At 49.2% G+C, this 15,311-nt stretch overlaps 1 protein-coding gene across 2 annotated transcripts in view; it reads left to right on the top strand.

Moving 5' to 3' along the window:
- The window catches only part of aass (aminoadipate-semialdehyde synthase), a 67,845-nt gene that overhangs the window by 7,094 nt on the left and 45,440 nt on the right, over positions 1 to 15,311 (top strand). For both annotated transcript variants that reach the window (XM_084452730.1, XM_084452731.1), the window contains exons 6-9: positions 29 to 175; positions 319 to 397; positions 528 to 655; positions 9,858 to 10,006. In XM_084452730.1, the coding sequence (XP_084308856.1) occupies positions 29 to 175; positions 319 to 397; positions 528 to 655; positions 9,858 to 10,006 (503 nt within the window). The remainder of the gene's footprint in view (positions 1 to 28; positions 176 to 318; positions 398 to 527; positions 656 to 9,857; positions 10,007 to 15,311) is intronic.

Consider the following 15,311-nt stretch of genomic DNA (forward strand, 5'->3'; position numbering starts at 1 on the left):
CTCATTTCCTGTTTCCTGGCATCCGTAGCACATCGGCATGGCCCACAACTACAGGAACGTGAGCCAGGCCATCCAGGCAGTGAGGGATTGTGGGTATGAGATCTCCATGGGCCTCATGCCTAAGTCCATCGGCCCAGTGACGTTTGTCTTCACAGGCACAGGCAATGTCTCCAATGTGAGTTGGCCTGTGTGATCTAAAAAAAAGTACCAATTAGTTGAATACAAATTGAGCTAGGTTTTGGGCGGGTTGATTGCTGTAAACTATAAGAGAATTATTGTAAGAAACAGGTCCTGATGAAAACTCTTCCTTTGTCTCAGGGTGCACAGGATATCATTAATGAGCTGCCTTGTGAATTTGTGGAGCCTCATGAGCTAAAAGAGGTCTCTCGAAATGGAGGTAAAACTCTTCTCCAGAGTGAAGTCATGTAAAATGTCCTAATATGTAAATGCATCATTGTGTCCGTGTGTGTGTGTTGAGTTGACGCGTCCAAGCCGTGGTGTGTAATAGAGTCTCTGTCCTGCGTCAGATCTGTCCAGAGTCTACGCCACCGTCCTGAGTCGCCACCATCACCTGATGAGGAAGAGTGACGGCGTCTACGACCCCCTGGAGTACGAGAACCACCCGGAGCTCTACACCTCCCACTTCAGAACCAGCGTGAGTGTGTCTCCCTCCCTCTCCTTTCTCCTTCTCTCCCTCCCTTTCTCCCTCTCTCCCTCCCTCTCCCCTCTCCCAGCCTCCCTCCCACCTCCATCTCTCTCTCCCTCACCCTCCCTCACCCTCCCTCCCTCTCTCTCTCCCTCACCCTCCCTCCCACCCTCCATCTCTCTCTCCCTCACCCTCCCTCCCACCCTCCATCTCTCTCTCCCTCACCCTCCCTCCCACCCTCCATCTCTCTCTCCCTCACCCTCCCTCCCACCTCCATCTCTCTCTCCCTCACCCTCCCTCCCACCCTCCATCTCTCTCTCCCTCACCCTCCCTCCCACCCTCCATCTCTCTCTCCCTCACCCTCCCTCCCACCCTCCATCTCTCTCTCCCTCACCCTCCCTCCCACCCTCCATCTCTCTCTCCCTCCCACCTCCATCTCTCTCTCCCTCACCCTCCCTCCCACCCTCCATCTCTCTCTCCCTCACCCTCCCTCCCACCCTCCCTCTCTCTCTCCCTCACCCTCCCTCCCACCCTCCATCTCTCTCTCCCTCACCCTCCCTCCCACCCTCCATCTCTCTCTCCCTCACCCTCCCTCCCACCCTCCATCTCTCTCTCCCTCACCCTCCCTCCCACCTCCATCTCTCTCTCCCTCACCCTCCCTCCCACCTCCATCTCTCTCTCCCTCACCCTCCCTCCCACCCTCCATCTCTCTCTCCCTCCCACCCTCCATCTCTCTCCCTCCCATCCTCTCTCCCTCCTCCCACCCTCCATCTCTCTCCCTCTCTCCCTCCTCCCTCCCTCTCTCCCACCTCTCTCCCTCCTCCCTCCCACCCTCTCTCCCTCCTCCCACACTCCATCTCTCTCTCTCTCTCTCCCTCCTCCCTCCCTCCTCCCTCCCACCCTCTCTCCCTCCTCCCTCCCTCTCTCCCACCTCCCACCCTCTCTCCCTCCTCCCTCCCACCCTCTCTCCCTCCTCCCACACTCCATCTCTCTCTCTCTCTCCCTCCTCCCTCCCTCTCTCCCTCCTCCCTCCCACCCTCTCTCCCTCCTCCCACCCTCCATCTCCCTCCCTCTCTCCCTCCTCCCACCCTCTCTCCCTCCTCCCACCCTCCCTCTCCTCTCTCCACCAGTTCACCCAGGTCACCTGTTCCTGCTGCTCAGCTGCGAGCCTCCTGAGAGCTTATTGGGTCACTGGTCCTGACCGTGCAGTCTGAGATGAGCTGATTGGGTGGGCTGCCCATGACTGAGGGCTCTGGGCTCCTCTGAGCAGCCTGTCCATGACTGAGGGCTCTGGGCTCCTCTGAGCAGCCTGTCCAAGCTCAAGAGAGTTCCCTCCTAAAGATAGAGATAGTTCTACTCTGCTTTTGTGGAGTGGAGATAGTAACGATTCACAATTAAATGATAAGTATAGCCTACCATTTCGTGTACCCTGATCAAATGCTAAATGCAACACAGAAAATACAAAATGACAATCCATGTTCTCATTTTTTGCAACACTTGCAAAACAAGGCAATATTTAATGCCTTAATGGGTAAGGAGGCAACATTTCAACTTATCAGTTGTCAAAACCAAATGCCTCCCTCACCATTCATGCAACATTTTAGTTAATAACACCATTATATGTTGCACGGCTAATACTTTCTGCATTTTCTAGTAGTTTGCTGTAAGTGCTGTCTAGCAAGGCAGTGTCCTTTGGGGGCAGTGTTTTTCTCTGATGTAACATCATTCTTGCTCCCGCTAATAGCTTGATATTTTGCACAGTGATTGCAATGACAATCTGCTCCAGTTTAGCACAATATCCACAAAAGCTTTTGCTCTAATGATATGTCCAGGCAAACACGCCCACCAATTTGCCAACTGTGTGCAATTTGCGCCCATGATTGCAACTAGCCATGAACGCGTTCTTGCGCTCTCTCTGGCATGATGGTACCTTCGTCTGGCTACTGCTGCCATGATCCTGTCGGCCCGGCAATACGAGGGGGCTTGGTCAGGCTTGGCCCCCTCAGTTTACTGTAGGTTTAATGTAACGTTACACTAACGTTATAGAAAAATAGCCAAAACAACAAAAATATTGGTGATAGATAGGTATCATCGAGATGGCAATGAGACACTTTCTTTAAATAAATTAAATATTTGAAGCTTGTTATCTGATCTGTCAAGAGATGTAGCCTATTTGTTAGATTTGAACCTCTCAGTACACTGTAGACGGGATGTGATTAAAACGCTGTAGAAACGCCTTTGAAATGGATCTTAGAAAACGATTTTGGGGAAAAGACTGGAAGGGTCGTTTACTCAGGAAGTTCAACAAACAAGCAACAAGGAAGCTACAACTACTGAGGAAAGGTAAAACATAATTTAGCTGGTTTGTTTTTCCTGTCTTTATATTTTGCTGGTTTGGCATGTTGGAGATAGCCTACTTTTAGGCTATAGCATAGATCGCTGTCCCTGGTACTATAGGCTATGGAGAGGATAGATAAAACACACATCACTTGGTTCAGCCTTGCTTGCTTTTCGGGGCTGTAAATAGAACCTTTGGCCCTAATTCTATTGTTCTTATTGTTCTGTTAGACCTACTGTAGAAATCCACAGAATGGAAACGACAGGAAGTTTCAGTCAACAAGAGATGGAGAGCTGCATGAAACGTGATAGTCTACGAAGTGAACGCCTACTGCACTTGACCAATAATCAGAAAAGATCATATCATATTGTAGCGACCCGTGTTTATAATGTTATTGTGTGTTGGTGTGTGCGGGTTGTGGTTGTAGAGGGAGGGGAGAGTTTGATTTTGGGAGTCAGTGTTATACGTGCCGCTGGGCGATTCATTAAACCAGACCCTTCTGAGTTTTAAGCTATGCATCAGTCTGCCTTATTGATGACATTACAATGTTTTTGTAGCCTAAATTTGTTCTTGTATATAGATATAATCTTGAATATAGTCGTATTAAAATCAGAGCTGAATTGTATTATTGGCATATGTTTTCTCAGTCGAGTATTATAGAGCCAAAATTATGAGCGCGCCCAGTTTTCAAGATGCATACATGTCGAGGATAGTATTGCTAAGTGGATCACATTAGTTACAGTAAATTGCAATTCAACTAGTACAAGAGCAAATAAAAAACAACAAACTACAGAATATCAAACCATTTAATAGTGGAATGAGAAAACATATGCCAATAATACAATTCAGCTCTGATTTTAATTGCAAGGGAATACAATACAACCACATCTAACAACGTGCCTATGATTGTATTTGTCAATTTTATAAGGCAACAGTTACATGTTTCCCGAAATGTTTTCTGAAAAGATCGTTTGCCATAGTTAACAACAGCGTAAATGTTCTCCCGCTAATCAGATACCTCAACGCGAGTCTCACAACACCATTTAAGATGTAATGCATCATCCCCAACATGGGCGGCAGCAGTGAGTAGACTAAACAAAGTGGAGAGCGCCGAATCGCCGGTAGAAGAAGACAGTCTATGCGCTGTGGATATAAAACATTTAAGTGTACAAATTTGCCTTTCATTTAAAAGGTGAGGGACTACAAACTGTAGCCACCTCGAAGAAAAGGCTTTCATCTTTCCAACGATGTTTTTACTTTGAGTAACTAAACGGTTTTGTCTGTAGACTCGGACGAGCGGGCCGAGGAAGCGCATTCATAGGTAAATTGCATTGAGAGTAACAGGGTGTTCTATTTCGTGGAGCTCCGCCCCACAGGGCTAGCTCCTATTGGCTAGCGAAACCCAGCTAGCTACATTGACTGAAGAAAAAAACATACACGCACCTGTGTCCAACCAAGTCCGGTGCACCACTGTATAAGCGGGCTACGCCCGCACATCTGCTCCTTCGAAAATTTCAGCTCGCATTGATACTGAAAGAAGATAAGAATGTCTACTCAGCGGACCCGAGCGGAGCTGGCGGCGTCCTTAGATGACCCCCTGCCGGCGCCGATTGATCCGCTGGATCGTTTCTGTGTCTGCGGCTCCCGCTACAGCGACGTGGGACACCACCTCTGCTTCCGCTGTCTGGGGCCGCAGCACGCCAGAGCGGGTCTGGCTCCGTCCGCCGCCTGCGAGATCTGCGCCCTCCTGGACCCCATGGAGAGGATGCTCCGGGCACATTTCTTCGCTCCGCTCCGCCTCCGGCTTGGGGTAGGAAGAGGCGCACCTATTGACGGTGCGTGGAGATGCGTGACTGTGTTGTGCCCACACCACGCTCTGTTAAGAGCGGCGGTGAGCAAGTTTCCCTGTTCAGGAATAAAGCAAACACGATGCAACGTTATCAAGCTGGTTGTATTGTGCAGTCCGCATCTCCTCCTGTTTTCAGCTACTGTAATGTTCTCGGCTAGAGCCGCTGGGTCTTGAGTCAGAATTGACCACGGCAGGTCTCGCTGCAGCTGGAAGACCGGCTCGAGCCGCGGAGACTTTTCCTGCTAAAGCAGACGTGACTCACGCGGGGCTCGCCGGCTCAGCTGATGTGATGTATTCGGCTAGAGCCACCGGGTCTTCCGTGAAAAAGTCGGAATTGACCATGGCAGGTCTCGCCGCAGCTGAAAACCCGACTCGAGCCGCGGAGTCTTTTCCTGCAAAGAGAGCAGACGTGATGTGCGCAGCTCTCGCCGGTTCAGCGAATGTAATATATTCGGCTAGAGCCGCCGGGTCCTCTGTGAGAAAGTCAGATTTGACCACGGCAGGTCTCGCCGCCCCTGCTCTAAACAGACCGTTTGGGTTTTTAACAGAGGGGATGTGTGCGCCCAGGCCAAGTGCTATGGCTGTACTGCCCTGTTCGGAGTTTTCACGGGACCGACCGCTGGCGGGGTTTAGCGGCGAAAAAGATGCGCTAGACCCCCAGACGGCGTTCGTTCATTCGGGCCGAGCGTTCGAGCCTCTCCCTGCGTGTTCGACAGGTAGAGAGTTTTCACGCTCACCGGTCAGTGAGAATACTTCCATGTTTACTGCCTCGGCTAGCTATTTTCATGAGCAGCCGAGGCGTCGCTCCGTCAGTGTGTGTGATACCAACGCTCGGCCTTTAGCTAAAAGGAGCAGGCCTATGGTGTCTGATATCCACACTTCATCTCACAACGTGCACCAGTCGCATGGTTTTCGCCTAGCCGCTTTGTGTGATGTTGGCGCAAAATCACTGCCCGCCTCTCATGTCCCGTCTAGTCGGTCTGCGAAAGACGGCACCTTGACAGATCATGCAAATGAGAAGGCGGGGCTTCCCGCATTGCAACACTCCGCCGTTTTCTCTCAATGGGATGAGCAACGGCGGCTTGTTAGCAACGCGGACGGTGTCGACTCACTTCCTCTTTTTGTGAATGAAGTGCTTCTTGACAGGAATGCCATTCATCCTCGCGCTGTTCAGGGACATGGAACTCCCAATGGGGATTTTTCATCTCCCTTTCGAGGGTGGCCCGCCTTGGGCCAGGACAGCAGAGTTTCTCAGCTGTCCGGTGGCGGTCAGGGCCAAATTGAACTATGGCAGGTTCCTCGATCTGTTCCCGCGATCTCCGGCACAACCTCTTTCCAACCGCTTCACAGTCTGGCAGGAGAGATGTCTCCTGGACAGCTGGTTGCAGCGTGTTCTACGGGAAGGGTATCTCATTCAGTTTTGTTGCCCCCCACCGCCCTTCATGGGCGTAGTGGAGACAGTGATACCGCGTCCCGCTCAGGCTGCCGCTCTGTCAGCAGAGATTGCAGAACTGATGGCGAAGGGAGCGGTAACTGTGGTCCCGTCAGACCAGAGGGACGAGGGATTTTATTCCCGCTTTATTCCTTACTTGGCAGCCGCCCATGTGGTAGTGTCACTGGGCCTTCTTCACATGAGGTGCGTGCAGAGATGGTTAGCGCGGCTTCGTCTGGACCCTGTGAGGCACAGACGGCGCCTTGTGCGGATGCCGGGGTCGTTGTCAGCAGACCTCGACTATTGGAGGGACCGGCGCGTAATAGCGCACGGTGTTCCAATAGGCAGGGTGTCGGCTCACGTCGCTGTCTTCACAGACGCGTCTCTAAGCGGCTGGGGGGGTACATGTCTGTCCCAGGCCGTAGGTGGTTTGTGAGCCGTCGGAGAACGGCGCCACATCAACCTCCTGGAGTTGGAGACGGTGCTACTGGCATTGCGCCACTTTGTACACCTGGTACAGGGGCGCGATGTGCTGGTGCGGTCAGACAACCAGACCACAGTAGCTTACATCAACCGACAAGGGGGAGTCCGCTCGCCAGCGCTTCGCCGTCTGGCGGTAACGCTGTGGCGATGGGCTAATGTCAATCTCCGGTCACTGACAGCGCGGCACATTGCCGGCCGTCTGAACGTCGGGGCGGACCTGATGTCTCGGGGCGGGCCTCACCCGGACGAGTGGAGCCTACATCCTCAGATAGTGACTCAGCTCTGGACCCGGTTCGGCAGAGCAGGGGTGGATCTCTTTGCTTCGAGAGAGAACGCGAAGTGTCCCCTCTGGTTCTCTCTGAAACAGCAAGACCAGCCTCCGCTGGGCGTGGATGCGTTCGCGCATGCCCCCTGGCCGCGGGCGCTGCTGTATGCTTTCCCGCCGATGGGGCTGATTTTACCATTGTTGGCCAGGGTGTGGTCAGAGGGTGCATCGGTAATACTGATAGCGCCGGACCGCCACTGGGCGAGATGGTAGGCAGAAGTGATGGCCATGACTACTGTAGAACCGTGGCACATCCCTCATTGGCCGAACGCTCTGTCCCAGGCGGAGGGCTCAATTTGCGCACCTCCGGTCTTGGGACGGCCGCTGGTGGCCTGGCTCTTGAACGGCGGAGATTGTCTGATAGGGGACTCTCTCCGGCCGTGATCTGTACAATTCAGAGCGCGCGCGCGGCTTCCACTGCCTTGGTTTACTCTGGCAAATGGGCTGCTTTTGCGCGTTGGTGTGAGGAAAGGGACTTCGCTCCCGAGTCATGCTCGGTCGAGGCGATTTTGGAATTCCTTCAGCACCTGATGGATCATGGTGGCGGTTTGGCAGCATCCACTATCAAGGTGTATGCGTGTGCTATTTCCGCATGCCATGAGGGGTTCGCCAAAACTACGGCGCCGTCTTCGCCCTGTGCGTAAGGCTGCGGCGCCGCCTTGAGATTTGCTCTTGGTTCTGGATGCGCTATGTAAAGCGCCGTTCGAACCAATGGAGCGGATATCTCTCAAGTGGCTATCGATTAAGACCGCGCTGCTCCTTGCTCTGACGTCGGGCAAGCGGGTCGGTGATCTGAGGGCGTTGACAGTTTTTCTCATCACGGGTGATGGGAGCAAAGCTGTGTTGCGCACGGATCCATCTTTCGTTCCGAAGGTTGTCCGGGGCGCCTATAGAGCACAGGATTTGGAGCTGGGAGCCTTCTATCCTCCACCTCATGCGAGCGAGGAAGAGGCCCGCCTGCATTTGTTGTGTCCTGTGCGTGCGTTGACGTGTTACGTCCAGCGCACGGCTGCGGTCCGCACCACCCCCCAGTTGTTGGTTTGCCACGGCCCAGGGAAGGTGAGTTCTCCGTTGTCGAAACAGCGTCTCTCCCATTGGATCTGTGAGGGCATCGCCCAGTCTTACGTGACTGCGGGTCGTCCTCTGCCTGGTGCTGTTCGGGCACACTCCACAAGGGGTGTGGCCACGTCAGTTGCCCTGTTCAATGGTGTGTCAGTGGAGGACATCTGTGCGGCGGCGACTTGGTCGTCCCCGTCTCCTTTTGTCCGTTATTACCTTTTATCCATGTCCTCTGTCTCTGTGGCGTCATCTGTGCTAAACACAGCCGCCGGTGCGAGCCAGCGTTAGACAGGATGTTTCATGTAGGTGTTCGGCTCGAGTCGCCGGGTCTTCTGTGAAAGAGTCAGAATGGACCACGGCAGGTCTCGCCGCTACTGGAGAACCGGTTCGAGCCGCGGGGTCTTTTCCTGCTAGGAAAGCAGACATGACTCACGCAGGTCTCACCGGTTCAGCTAAGGTAGGAGCAGGCCCGTCTAGTGACGTTCCGCTCCTGTTTATGAGTGAGGCTGGGACGGGCTTGTTACGGAGTAACCGCTTTGGTCCAGCTCTCGCCCCACGTACCTCTCCTTGCCCTTGGCTGTGATAGACTGAGTGTGGCGGGGTGGGGCCAGTGCTTGGGTCGGATGAACTGTTAGTATGGTCTCGCCTTGGAGCCCTGGCTTGTGTCCTGACTGGTTTTTCCCTTACTGGGGCCAGCAAGAGTGTATGGTGCGGTCGTGTAGCTCCGCTTATGCCAATAGGAGCTAGCCCTGTGGGGCGGAGCTCCACGAAATAGAACGATGGTTACGTATTGTAACCCTAGTTCTATGAGTGGAGCGGAGCCCCACAGGGAACAGACTTGCTGACCCCGCAGTCTGCTCGCTGAAAATTTCGGTTAGGAGCAGATGTGCAGGCGTAGCCCGCTTATACAGTGGTGCACCGGACTTGGTTGGACACAGGTGCGTGTATGTTTTTTTCTTCAGTCAATGTAGCTAGCTGGGATTCGCTAGCCAATAGGAGCTAGCCCTGTGGGGCTCCGCTCCACTCATAGAACTAGGGTTACAATACGTAACCATCGTTATCTGTAGGATATTGCCCTGGACCAGTTCTACGTTTTTCTGGAGCTCTGTAGCTGATCCGAGCGAGAACGCAGGCGGAATATTGCTCCCCGTCTAAAACGTCCTTTATGCTTCGGGCGACACTTCGCGTCATCTCTATGGCAACAATCAGCCGCACTCGTTTCATTTTGTTGCGCGTTTGTTGTAATTCTGAGAGAAGCGGCTTTCTGAGGGAAACAGTTTAATCTGAGGTAAAGAGGTTATTCAGAGAGCGGTTTTCATTGTGTTTTGTTTTCATTCTTTTCCGCAGTAGCCTGCTTGGGCATCTCTGTGAACGGGCAGGTGTGAATTGTATAGATGGGATATCTCCTCACAAGCTCGGAGAGCCGTTCCTCTACTCCTTCCATGACAGCCAAACGTCAAATGACAGACAAAACTAAAACAAGGCTGCGGAACAAGCATATCCATAGCAACGCACAATCCTTCTATCTAGCTATCCAATCACACTTGACTGACAATATGTGACAGAGTCAGCGACATTACAAAAATCTGTTGGTGCGCGTCAGCCCTCTGTGACACATTTTTTTCCACAAAAAAGTGTCGCCCATGACATCAAAAGTGTCAAGCGACGGTTTTAAAAGTGTTGCTCGACGAAACATACATTGGGCTTAACTGTGCCCCTCCCCAGGTGGCCCCCTACACCACCTGCCTGATCAACGGGATCTACTGGGACCCCCAGACACCGCGGCTGCTCCGCAGGCTGGACGCCCAGAAGCTGCTGAGACACGTCCAGCCCTCTGCTGCTGCCACCCAGGGCTGGCCAGAGCTGCCTCACAGGTCAGACACACACTCACACACACACGCACACACGTACACACACGCACACACACACGCTCACACGTACACACACACGCACACACACACGTACACACACACGCACACTCACACACACTCACACACACACACGCACACACACACACAGCTGAAGTGCATTAATGTTATTTCCCTTTTATCTAGACAGAGATTCACAGTCACAAATGCATGACATTCAAATATATAAAGGCAATGTATCCAAATGAAGATAAAAATGGTATTTGTATATAACTTACTATAAAACACTGCATTCCAATGTATTTGACAACTCAGTGATTGTCATTTAGTCATTTACTGAGTCATTTAGTCATTTACTGAGTCATTTAGTCATTTACTGAGTCATTTAGTCATTTACTGAGTCATTTAGTCATTTACTGAGTCATTTAGTCATTTACTGAGTCATCATGGTGCCGTATAGAGGAGTACAAATGTTGCTATTGGTAATATCGGCCTGCTCAACGGATGCAGATATTATTGTTTTATTAGAAACATGGCTTTCTAAGTCTGTTCCAGACAAAGATATCTGTATAAAAGGATATAATGTACATCGCTGCGATCGTCCCAGGAAAGGGTGCGGAATCGCTATGTATACAAAAAACTAATTTAATATTAGTGTCTTATCCGCAGTGTCCATCCCTAAGCAATTTGAACTGTTGGCCCTAAAACTAGATCTTGCTCACGGTTAATTTATTAATATTATTGGATGCTACAGGCCACCCTCTGCTTGTGCTGAAGCCCTATCCTCATTAGCTCATTACTTATCTACTTTTGGCTCAAATGAGCTACTGCTAGTGGGGGATTTAAATTGTGATTGGTTGACTTCAGCATCAGATAACCTTAAAGTCACACTGAAACGGACGTTTGAGATCATCTAACTTCCGTAGTTTGACGTATTTCCGACGCAAACAAGCTATGAGGGTGGGACATATGTTTAGAGGAATTTGATTGGAACATTGACAAGTGGACGGGTTTTAAGAACTTTAGACAGATTCGATAGAATGTTAGTGTTGATTGACGGGTGGATGTCGTGAGATTATTGGTCTAAAATCTAAGGTACCTGTTGTCGTCATTGCACGTGACCTACCGTTTTCCAGGAAGTAAGAAATTATATACTTTGATATAAGATTACAACAAAAGTAGAATTTTGTAAATTCTTTGGCATACATCGTTGAATAGGTGAACACTATGACCAATTATGTGAGCCAAAATGGGCCAGAATGCTTTTTTCATTTCAGTGCGACTTTAAATTGGTGTGTGACTCTTTTAGTTTGACGCAATTAGTCTAGGCGATAACGCACCTAAAAGCTAAATGTCCTGAGAACTCATCATTGCTTGACCTGATTTTAACAAATGCTCCACACAAATACTCTGATATAGGCACCTTTGCAAATGACCTGAGTGACCATTGTGTCATTGCAACTGTAAGGCAGGCTAAGCTCCCTAAAATCAAGCCCCGATTGTTTATCAAAAGAGACCTCAAACATTTTTGTGAACAAGCTTCACCAATAAGATTAAGTCTATTCCAATCAAAATGATAAAGATCATGAAAGATCTTTATCATTTTGATTGGAATAGACTTAATCTTATTGGTGAAGTGGAACTGGCCTGGAAATTATTTTACGATGGTTTCCAAAACATTGTGAATAAACATGCTCCTTTTCATAAATTGCGTGTAAAAGGTCGCAATAATCCATGGTTTTCTCCTGAGCTAAATGGTGAATGATGAACTTCAGAGATCCGAACCTCCCGGTCTACCGGACAGGCTTAAAAAACGTTTTTTTTTTTTTTTTAGCCTGCTATCTGGTTACTGGTGGGATTTTCATTACAGTACTGTACCCTACTGTGAATAAAAACAGAACTGTATGTAGACCTACATGTTGCCTGTAGGCTGTAGCCTACTGTCACGTTTCATTTATTTGTTACTCTAATGTCGAGCGCAAAACCCATACGAGTCTGCTGCGCGAGAGCTGCATTCCTTGGTAGCCAGAAAGCGCGTCAGCAACCTGAAGCAGCATCGAGTCATTTTTCGTTCCCAGTTAATGGACTTCAGGAACACAGACGTGTTGTGAGCATGTAGATTAGCCTACTAGACCTACTGTATTTGTTAAATAATAGCCTAGCCTATGTTAGCCTACATCGGTTGTTTTAGAGACTTTCTTTTAGGCTACAATAGCCTAAGACACGACAACTTGTCCGTCATTTCATTTATTTCTTTCTTGATTATCATTTGCTCTAATTGTTCTAATGTTGGGTTGTTTTTAGGCTATACCATGTTGTTCTGCGAATACATTAGCCTATCGATGCAGCGTACGCCTCATTTGAGAATAAAGTAGGCTACTGTATTTGATCAAAGCATGCACTCAAGTGGAAATTCGGTTATTTTATTGAAGTAAGTAAGTACGTTTTATTTATATAGCGCCTTTCACAGCACGAATGCACAAAGTGCTTTACAATACAAATAACACATAAAAAGGAAGAAAGAGCGTCATACAAAATGCAATACATACAAAATACAAGGCAATTACGACATTCAAAATACATTACAAGGCAGTTACAAAATACAGTACAAGGCAGTTACAGTTACCAGGGGAGGGGGGAGGGAATTACCATACAGGCAGCCAGCCTCGACAAGCAGCCATACAATCGGCGTGGCCAATAGCCTGACAGCACTGTACTGTAATGAGAGAGGGGGGGGGGGGGTGCGAAAGGAGGGGATGGAGTGCGGGAGGGCTGGGGAGGGGGTGGGTGCGTGTGATGTGATGTGGTTTGTGTGTGTGTGTTTCTGAGTCCGTGAGTTCAGTCCATGTGTGTGTGTGTGTGTGTATGCCTGAAGGCCTCTGGCTGAGGACTCGGACGGAATGTCTTAGCGATAACAGCAGGTTGCTATAGAGCCGTCCTCGATCAGCCTCAAGACCAAAAGTCAACAGGAGTCCATGGGGAGGGAAAGGGAGGAGGGGGGACGGTGCAGCGCCTCTTTAGCCTGTGAATCTTCAGGGGAGTTTGGGCGAAACGGCCTTGACGGCCGGGTGGGAGCCAAAGTAGATTAGATGTTTGGGTTAGGGAGAAGAACAACAGATCCAATGGTCATTCCTCTCTGTAACGCTTCTCTTTATCGAGCCTGGTCCTCAGCTCTGCCACGTCGCCTTGCATAGCCGTGAGTTTCTCCAACAGGGTATCATTCTTACGGTTCAGTTCAGAAATCACCACAGGTAGATTACTCACTGCTCTGCCCAGCTCCGTTAGCATGACGGGCAGCCTTTGGGCTAGAGTGGCTGCCGTCTCCCCAATCCTTCGATAGACCAGGGCAATGCTCAGTCCGAGGAGCAGATGTCCTGTTATCATTAAGGCAAATAGGTAAATGTCTTCAATGTCCTCTATGGAAAGGGGCGCAAGGCACAGAACCTGCCACTTGTCCCACGCGTCCCTGGAGTAGCCCGCGGCAAAGGTCCCGTCTGGGCACACAGGTTTCCCCGGTCCTGAGTTTCGTGTTGAAAAGATTTTTTCGATTGCGTTGAGAGACCAGCTTATCAATTCCATGTTTAGATTCGAAAATCCACAGAAAAAAGAAGAACTACAAAGTGTAAGGGGAGATAGAAACAAGAGCAGGAGCAAGCAACAAAAGCGTCTGCTCTGAACGAAAGCCGGAAGGAAGAGCCTACTCTATCTAGGCTACTGTAGGTCTATTATAGGCTAGGCTGTATGAGTTTAGTTGGCTATTTGATTGCAATTTTGATGCATTTTCACAAGTAATTAAGGGTATTTATTGGTCTATTATGAGTATATGAAACAAGTACCACTTATTGAATTTGATGCATTTTAACAGAAGTTTCAGTCATCCGGACATTTCAGAGATACGAACGACCTTCGGTCCCGTTGGGTTCGGATAAGTGGAGTCCTACTGTACTAAGAAAGTTGAAACAGCTGGATCCCAAGAAATCTGCAGGTCCTGATCAGCTTGAACCCCACTTTCTCAAATTGGCTGCAGATTTCATTGCTGAGCCTTTATCAGTTTTGTTTAATCTCAGTCTTCTTAATAGTGGGGTCCCACTTACGTGGAAGTCTGCCTTTGTTTTACCCCTGTTAAAAGGGGGGGATCCCTCAAAAGTGAACAACTATAGGCCAATCTCGAAGCTGTGCATTTTAGCAAAGGTCTTTGAAAGGCTTGTCAGCGATCAATTAAAAGATTTCCTTGAGAAAAATGGCATCTTATCGAGACACCAATTTGGCTTCAGAAAATAGCACAGCACGGTTTGCAGCCCTTAAGGTCTTAAATGACATCATGGAAGCACTGGACTTAAAGAAAGTGTGTGTAGCCTTATTTATAGATTTATCAAATGCATTTGACACTGTAGATCATAATATCCTGGTTGATACATTGCACAAAATTGGCCTATTTCTTGGTTCAGAAACTATCTAATGGATCGATCACAGTGTGTCCAAATGGCCGGGACCTCATCGACATTTTTAATTGTCCCGAAGGGGGTACCACAAGGTTCAGTGTTGGGGCCCATTTTGTTTTCAATCTACATAAATTATCTTTGTAATGATTTGTCTGATGCCCTGTATAATTTTTATGCCGACGACACGATTATTTATTGTTTTGCACCATGTGCTGTGCAAGCTTTTGCTCTTTTACAGTCTGCCTTTGATGTAGTTCAGTCTCGTCTGCAAAGGCTGAAGCTGGTTTTGAACATAGATAAGACGAAGGTCATGATGTTTTCTAGGGCTACTGTGTCGACACAAAATCTCCCTGTTTTAAGTTGCCAAGGAACAGCCATTGAGCTGGTTTCGTCTTAAGTATTTGGGCTTCCATGTCGATCAACACCTCACGTTCAAGTCCCATATTTCAAGTCTAGTCTCTAAACTTGAGGTAAAATTGGGCTTTTATTTTAGGAAAAGATCTTGTTTCTCCCGTAGAGCTAGGAAATATCTTGTGTCAGCAACTTTTCTGCCACTGCTTGATTAAGGTGACATACTGTACATGCACGCTTCAGCCACCTGTTTACGTTCTCTGGACACTGTGTATCACTGTGCTTTGCGGTTTGTCACTGGTTGTAAAAATCTGACCCATCATTGCACTTTGTATAAAAAAGCAGAATGGTCGTCTTTGATTGATAGGAGATACACTCATTGGTTGACTTTCATTTATAAAGCTCTCCTTGGTGTTGTCCCGTCCTATCTAGGAAACGACCTAATTAGGAATCAAGGACACTACATCTTACGATCATATGACTTCTTTACACTGACTGTCCCTCAAGTGTTCACAGAA

This window comes from Borostomias antarcticus (assembly GCF_949987555.1).
Source record: "Borostomias antarcticus genome assembly, chromosome: 18".
Lineage (NCBI taxonomy): Eukaryota > Metazoa > Chordata > Actinopteri > Stomiiformes > Stomiidae > Borostomias > Borostomias antarcticus.